General features: G+C 36.4%; 1 protein-coding gene across 1 annotated transcript; it reads right to left on the bottom strand.

The window, feature by feature from the left end:
* Positions 1-3,473: 3,473 nt before the first annotated feature.
* LOC130434506 (neoverrucotoxin subunit beta-like) lies at positions 3,474-7,714 on the bottom strand. Its single transcript, XM_056764703.1, is given in 5 exon segments — positions 3,474-4,549; positions 4,552-4,695; positions 4,698-4,916; positions 5,076-5,156; positions 7,609-7,714. Coding segments are annotated over 5 exon segments (1,554 nt in total). The 5' UTR covers positions 7,643-7,714.
* Positions 7,715-8,138: the final 424 nt, after the last annotated feature.

Raw genomic sequence — 8,138 nt, 5'->3', positions numbered from 1 at the left:
CAAGTGCATAACAACAACAATACAAGTTTCCATACAGTTAATGAACTAAGATTCATACAAGTATCAGGTTTTGAAGGACTTACCTAGAAAAAGGAACCTATGGGACCCTGGACAACAAAACCAGTATTATGGGTAACTTTTTCTAAATTCAGATGTGTACATAATCTGGAAGCTGAAGAAATAAGCTTTCTATTGATGTATGAGTTGTAAGAATATGACAATATCTGGCTGAGAATCAACCGTTTAAAACTGGAATCTGAGAGTGCAAAAAAATCTAAATATAGAGAAAACTGTCTTTACTTAATCTCCTAATTATTTTTGGCATAAAATAAAAATCGATGAATTTGACCCATACAATGTATTTTTGTCTTTTACTAAAAATGTTCCCGTGCTACTTAAGACACACATGTAACAAATGAGCACGAGCACATGTTGCGTTTCCCTCAATCAGTGTACTGCAAGTGATAGAAAAGGAAACTGGTTTGCTACTTTGCTAATATAGGCCCTCTACTGGGACATCATAAGAATGCATTAACTGAAAAATGTATAAAATAATTGCTTAAAAGTCTAGCTGTACTTTGCTGCATACATTTTACCATACAACAGAGCTACTCAGTGTAAAAAATAAGTGAGGTGGCCAATCGAACGAAGGAAGGTGGGAGTTAGAGAACCAAAAGGTGACCAATCAAATCAAAGATGACTGTGTTGCTGTTCAGGTCTTCATCATCTTCTCAATCGTTAGGAGAAACAAAACTAGACTTTCATGTAGCTCAGTGGTAAGAGCAAGGTTGTGGGGTTGATCCCAGGGGATTGCACATACCCATGTGTAGATGTATAGGATAATGCAATGTAAGTTGCTTTGGATAAAAGCATCTACCAAATGCATAAGTGTAAATGTAAACGCAAATGAGAGATGTCTAAGAGAGTCAAAACTGAGACTGTGGTGAGAGAAGCTTTGGAAATCTCTATTGTCTAATTTAGGTATAAGCTTTGTCTTCCCATGTTTCTCCTAAATTCCATTAGGAAAAATAAGAGTAGACACAACTGAGCCATGAGAAATATCTGAAACTTAGTTGAGATTCTTATTTGTCTCTCATTGTAGTGTCAACAGTGTCTCTGGTGTTTCTTCTAAAACTCCTTAGGATAAATGAAAAAAACCATAACTGAGATATGTGAAAGTCATGAAAAGAAGAAAAATTGGATAACTTTTATTGTTTTTTTTGGATGATTTAGTTTTTTTCACATTAATTAGACATGGCCGTAGGAGAAGAGACGGGAAGCGAAGAGGAAAGTACCTTTAGCTGGGACTCGAACTCATGGCATCTGAGGTGCTGCTTTGCTTCGATGTTGATGTACTGCCCACAAGGCTATGTTTCTGACATTGATTTATCCTAGTTCAGGATACTAAGGGCTGATTATTCTCTTACATGTCTCATTTTTGTATCAGCTTTGTCTTTCGGTGCCAGCTGTATAGTATAGTTTAAATGTATTAACATATTAACTGCAAATGACTAACTGATATACTGTAAAATTATAGTTAATGTTATTTGGAGAACTATTTATACACAATGCACATTTCTTCATAATAAGCCTGTGTTTAAATAAAAATGTGTAATAATGTCACTTTTGATAAGGATTTTATGATTTTTTTTTTTAAATCAAGCTTTCAATGCAAAATATTTAAAGTGCACCTGAAGTATACTTGCAATAGTTCCACTTTAGCACAATCAAATCCAGTTGGACTTCAGCACTACTTCTGCACAATTAAAGTATATTAAGTACAAAATAATTAGTTCAAATTTAGCAGACTTTGGGGCGGTTTCCCGGACAAGGATTACCTTAAACCAGGACTAGTTCTTAGTTAAATTGGGATAATTAAGGTATTTTAAAAAACTTACTTTACAAAAAAACATTACTGTGTGCATCTTGAGAAAAAACAATCGCAGTGATACATTTTAAGATACGTTAGTGCAAGTTGTTTTCGATCAAGGCATCTCTCACGTTTAAGTTACTAGAGACTAGTTTAAGCCCTGTCCTGGAAACCGCCCCTTTAAGTATACCAATTTAGTATACCACAAATACAATCACAGTGTATTTTCATGAAGTACATTTGCAGTATACTTAGCATGAGATATATGTATTTCAAATATATTAAAGTATATTTATTTTTCACTATAGGGTAACCAAAGGGCAATCAGTCTATACCAGGCTTAAAAAAATGATGACTAATGAGGTTTTTTCAGAGTTTTTGCAACCAGCCCCCGATATCGTAACTTTTTTTGTTACATTTTTTCTTATATTGTCAATATAGAAACTATCATTTAAATAGCATTATATGTTTCTGAATATCAAGGATGACTCATTTAAATTGATCTTCAAAGCCCAGCATTGTACTGTATATGCAGTACATATTCCAAATAAGGAATTAAATCTGAATGAGTCAAGAATGACCAAATAAAAAAGCTGCAAAGTGATTTGGAGTTGTTCCCTGTCCCCCTCTAGTTGGCTGATGCTCTTTTTGAGAAGCAAATTCTGAAGCGTGAAATTCCAGGATAACTTGATAAACATTCATGAAAGTAATGTAAAAAATACAATGATATAATTTATAAATTATAAACGAAATATATGAAAATAGTAAAGAATAATAAAAATAAGATTAATAAGGATAAAGATAAGAAATTAAATACAAAACAAATGTCTGTACTCCAAGTCAGAATTGCGCCATCTTTAGAAAAGAAATACGGTATCTCTTTCCTTCCATCAAGATTGTCCAGTGATTGGTTTTAGGCTTCAAAAGTAGCAAATATTGTGTTAATCTGCAGATTATCTTGATAGACAAATCGTGTATATATCATAAACCTTTGTTAATAATAATCTTATTTTTTGAAAGCTTCCAAAAGTTTATGGGAAAATCCATAGGCTTTCGGTCAAGGGAACCAATTTTGTGGCGCTATCATCTGGTTGGTCTAAAAAACCGACATCCCGTCTCTTATCACTTTACTCCTGTAGTTTCTGTACTCAGCTTTAAGCACCATCAGTTCATTGACACACTGTTTGTCTGTAAAACAATTTAGAAAATGTTTACGATTTAAATTTTTCTTTTTCCTTCAATATAATTGTACTGAGCCACAATAAAGAAAAAAAAACAGATTTCTTTATATTCCCTTATTTGATGCAGATATAGATCGGGCACTGATGGGATGTATGTAAAATACTTGTGCATAAAACCTTGGATGTTACAACCAGTGGTGCATTTCCCAAAAGCCAACTATGGCCACAATTCAACCCTGCTGGAAAGAATGGAACTTGGTACAGTTGATTGATTCTGAGTTCACCTTTGATTAGCATTCAGATACACAGAAATGCCTGTTTATTCGGGAAACGGAGGTACATTAATATTGAAAAGGGCATTTTAGTAGTTGTGTAAAAATCACTTATTGAATCTGTTCTGGCTTGTAACAATATATCCTCGTTCAGCCCAGTGCTTTATTAATCAATCTGAAAGGTTTCCCCACATCTTTTTCTAGTTTACCCTGAGAATACATATAGATGCAAGCGCCTGGATTGGAGGGATCAAAGACGTCTGAAATAATCCCGTGGACTTTAAAACTCTGATACGGCCCTGATAAACTTTTGAAGATATGCGCATTAGATTTAAGCAATTCAATGAGATCAGAGTTTTTAAACCACTTTTCACGAGATGCCACAGTAACCGTGTTTAGTTCGTCATATGGCTCTTTAAACCTATCAATATTCAGGAACTCTTTCAATGCTGAAAGATATGGGTCTTTATACCTCAGAGATGTGAAGGTCAAGCATAACACTCCCACATAATTAGGATTAACAAGGACAGTGTTGAGATTGTCTGAGCCTACAATTTCAGTCCCTTCCAGTGACTTGGTGACAGAGCTCAAGATGTCAAGTTCAGACTTTGCATCATTTAACCACTGGTTAAGCTTCTCAACATTAAACGGGGAGCTTGTGTGGATCTTCAGGATGTCTTCCAGGGACTTCTCCTCCATGTCTCCTCCTCGAATAGCAGGCAAGACCCTGCCAATTGCATTCAGTACCCTTGCCTTGTAAACGCTAAACGATTTGTGAAATGAGCTCAACCTCTCTTCGATGTCTTTGAAACTAATTACGAGTGAATGTCTTAACAGGTCATTGCACGTCCTCTCTGCCTCTTCCAGCCAATCTATTATATTTTCAGTTTTGAAAGCCAGTCTTGTACTGCTTTCTCTCTCTAACCGAGCTGCTGTCGTGTTCAAAAGATAAAGAGGATGAAGCCAGACTTTTATTGGAACTGCATTCTGTGGATAGTCCTTCAGAAGAGTAGGGAGCCGCTTGTACGAATTCAGGGACTCCATGTATGTGGTGGGGTTCTCCTCAATGCGGACGTCACCATGAAATGTGCAGGAGATCTTCTCAGCCATTTTCTTTTCAGCATTTGTCATCTTCAAGTATGCATTTACCTCAGCCAATAATTCAGGGATCTTATTGACAAGGGCGTTCAGTTCATTCTCAATCGTTTGCTTGTTTTCGCTTTCGTGTGATCAAACACCATGAATGCCTGAGCGCCGTACAGCACAGCCGTGATCACGTGAGTGGCATTTTTCATTTCAAACACCTCAGGGTAGGTTATCTTGCTCATGGGGCTCATACTGAGCTGTTCGAATCTTGTGGTTTCACTGTACCTCTAAACTGTTGGTTTGAGGATCTGGTGTTATGCAGGTACTTGGCAGATCCTCCCAATTCCACCAGGCCCCCCAAGAAACTGGTCTTCAGGGAACCTCTTACATTCAGGAGACTAAACTTACTAGAGAACGTGTCAGAGCTTCCGAATTTCAAATCTGTGTGGGCTTGTGGACAGCTGTCCAAATCTTCACTAACTGATGATTCATCCCACAGATTAACACCTGAAATGAGAAGTGGCTTTCACAGATATGTGTATGAAGAAGCAAAAGTTTAAGTAAACATGCAATCTTTTAAATAGTTTTTCCTCAATGACTGGTATATGGCGATTCAACATGTTTTAAAAAGTGTAATGGAGAAGTTTGTTGAAGCTGGTGCAGCACCTGGAATGAAAGAATCTTTGCGGCAGTCATACAGCATACCAGGAAACAAAGGTCTTCCAAGGGCTGCCACTTCTCTTTGCTCTGATGGGAGTGCCGTAGAAAATAACAAAGAGAAAATATATCATTTATAACCAGATAAAGTTCATCAAGTCAAACATTAATGTTGCCCATACGGAAATTTAAAATATATGAGATACATGTTCTAGGTATCTCATATTGCACATGGGGTGATATTGTCATAAATTATACAAATAAGGCAACATATTATCATCAAAAATATTCATCATCTGGACGTATGAAGATATAAGTTAAAATCATATATGAAATACACATGATAGAAAGTGTATAAATGCATATATTGAAAATATTCATACGATTAATTATTATATGGTATTTTAAGTTATGTCCATATAAGGTAACAATATATATTTGTCTATATATGGTATGATATGTTGTGTTATGTTATGCCCATATAAGGTAATTGTCACACCCTGGTGCTGGCACCTCTGTTAGCCACCTGAGGGCGCCATTCCACTCTGTTCTGTCTATGTTTTGTAAGGACTCCAGTTCCCATCATGCTTTGTTTCGTTATCTTGTATTGTTTTCACCTGTGTCTCATTACCTGTGTATATATAGCCCTTCTATTCAGTAGTCTGTTGTGGATTATTATGTATGTTTCCCTCGTGGGCCCTCCCTGGATTTAAACCGTTGTGTGATTTTTGGATTATATTGTTAAACACCATTTACTGCAAGTGGATCTGCTTCTTGTTTTACCTCTGCTCATCGTGACAGTAACAATAAAGTCAGATTCCTACTCTTTTAACCCACTCCCAAAGTTTTTACACGACATTAAAGCTTGGATGTCTGTACGTTTTTGGATTTTTAATTAGGACAAGACAGAAGTCATGGTCTTTGGTAGCACTTCTGTGAGTCCCACTAGTTGATCTGGGTTCTTTGGCTCAGTATTGCAAGCCAATTATGAACAATCTAGGGGTAAAAGGCGACTCAGACCTTAAATTAGACAGCCAGATTAAAGCTGTGGTGAACTCTAGCTTTTTCCAGTTAAGGCAACTGGCAAAAATCAAACCATTCCTTCAGAGACATTACTTTGAGACAGTAATCCATGCCTTTGTTACCACTCGGGTGGATTACAATAATGCACTTTATATGGTCGTCTTCAACTGGTACAAAATGCTGCTGCACGCCTTTTAACTGGCACAAGAATGTATGAGCACATTTTCTCCTATTTTAGCTTCAATCCACTGGCTGCCTGTTCATTTTAGGATTCATTTAAAAATTATTTTATTTGCTTTTAAAGCCTTGAATGGCATTGCCCCACCTCACCTCTCTGAGCTTCTGCACCCCTATACTCCTAGCCGATCTCTCAGGTCAACTGACCAGCTGCTCCTGACAGTGCCTAAAGCTAGGCTTAAGCTCAGAGGGGATCGAGCGTTTGCCTTTGCAGCTCCAAAACTTTGGAATGGACTGCCGCTGTACATTATAAAGGCCTCTTCTCGGTCTCATTTTAAAACTCTTCTTAAAACCCACTTTTTGGGGGGCTTTTGACACTAGGTAGAGTGTTGATTTTATGTGTATACATGCATATTTTTATTGTGTACTTCATATTTTTATGCTGCTTCTATTGTGTTGTCTTTGGAAACCTAAAGTGGATTGGATAGTATAGAGTACCAAAGGCACATATCTTCTTTGTGTCATGGCATTTACACCAGATGCATTATTGTGATTATTTCATCTGTTGTGAAAATCAAGTTTTTAATGTTGTTTCTGTGTATGTGCGATAATGTATGTAAGTCAAACCGTGTGCAAATTAATCAGTCAACAGCATTGCTGATTAACATTTGGCAAGCGCTTTTACTCAAAGCAATGTACATTGCATTATACTATACATTTGTTTCTGAGTATGTGAAATCCCTGGGATCGAACCCATGTCTTTGGCGTTGCTAGCGGCATGCTCCAACCACTGAGCTACAGTACATGTTCGTGGACCGATATATTCTAAATGAAGAAATGAGTGCAGAGTTAAATTTGTGCTATTTTATCTTGATGTGATTAAGGGAATGAAAAGTATTGACTTTCAACTAATTTAACAATCTGAACTCAGTTACTATTGCAAATATATCACAGTGGTGCGCGGTCAGAGCAATGACCCTGTGATTCCATTGAACTCTAAAAAGCACATTCACATGTTGTTACACCACTTGCACTTTACCTAGAGTTCCTCTGGGTGTTCTTACGGTTTCTTCATTTAAAGTCCCAATCTTATCGGGTTTGGGTTGTAACATCGGCTATTTTTAAAGAAATGGTTTATTTAATAATTTTCTTAAAATATTGAGGAAAACAAACATGCTAGCAGTGTGCTTATTCACATAACACCATGGTAAATCATGCTGGCAATGTACTTATTGATGCTAAACTAGCAATATGTTAAATCATGCTAGAAACGTGCTTAAACTTCCAGAGATTTTTAAAATCTCAAATCTACATTTTGTTTGAGGGAGTGTACAGTACTTACCGCTGCATTTACCACAGCAAGGGTCACCAGCCATAGATATGCATATATGTAGATGCAGTACGGCTGCTTCAGTTTCAGCAAAAGTGCCGCCATCTTAGAAAAGTTCTTGAGTAGACCTATCGTAATAAATGTATATGGAGAAGATGCTTAAGTGCACTGAAGTAACATTCAGAAGTTCATAACAGAGCAAATAATACATCAACTTCCTCTTTCCTAATCTTCATCCTATTTGTCATGACAGATGCATTTGGTAGAAAAAATATTCTTGAGTTTTAATGAAAATAAGATCATAGAATAAAATATTCTCTCAATGTTTTAAATTTCCTCATAAATAAAGATTATTTATTTTATAGTTTAAACTAATCCAATATTAAAAAACCGAAAGGCATTCTCTCCTTTAGTTCCTTTGCAAATACTTTTTTACACCCCCGTTATTCCCCTTTTGATCACATTTAAATGAATTTACATTTTATCTGAATTCTCAGAATAGTCTGCTTAAGCTCTAACCAGCACATTCACACTAACATTAC

Source organism: Triplophysa dalaica, chromosome 13 (assembly GCF_015846415.1).
Source record: "Triplophysa dalaica isolate WHDGS20190420 chromosome 13, ASM1584641v1, whole genome shotgun sequence".
NCBI lineage: Eukaryota > Metazoa > Chordata > Actinopteri > Cypriniformes > Nemacheilidae > Triplophysa > Triplophysa dalaica.
The sequence above is the reverse complement of the archived record's forward strand: the minus strand, read 5'-3'. Positions and strand labels throughout refer to the sequence as shown.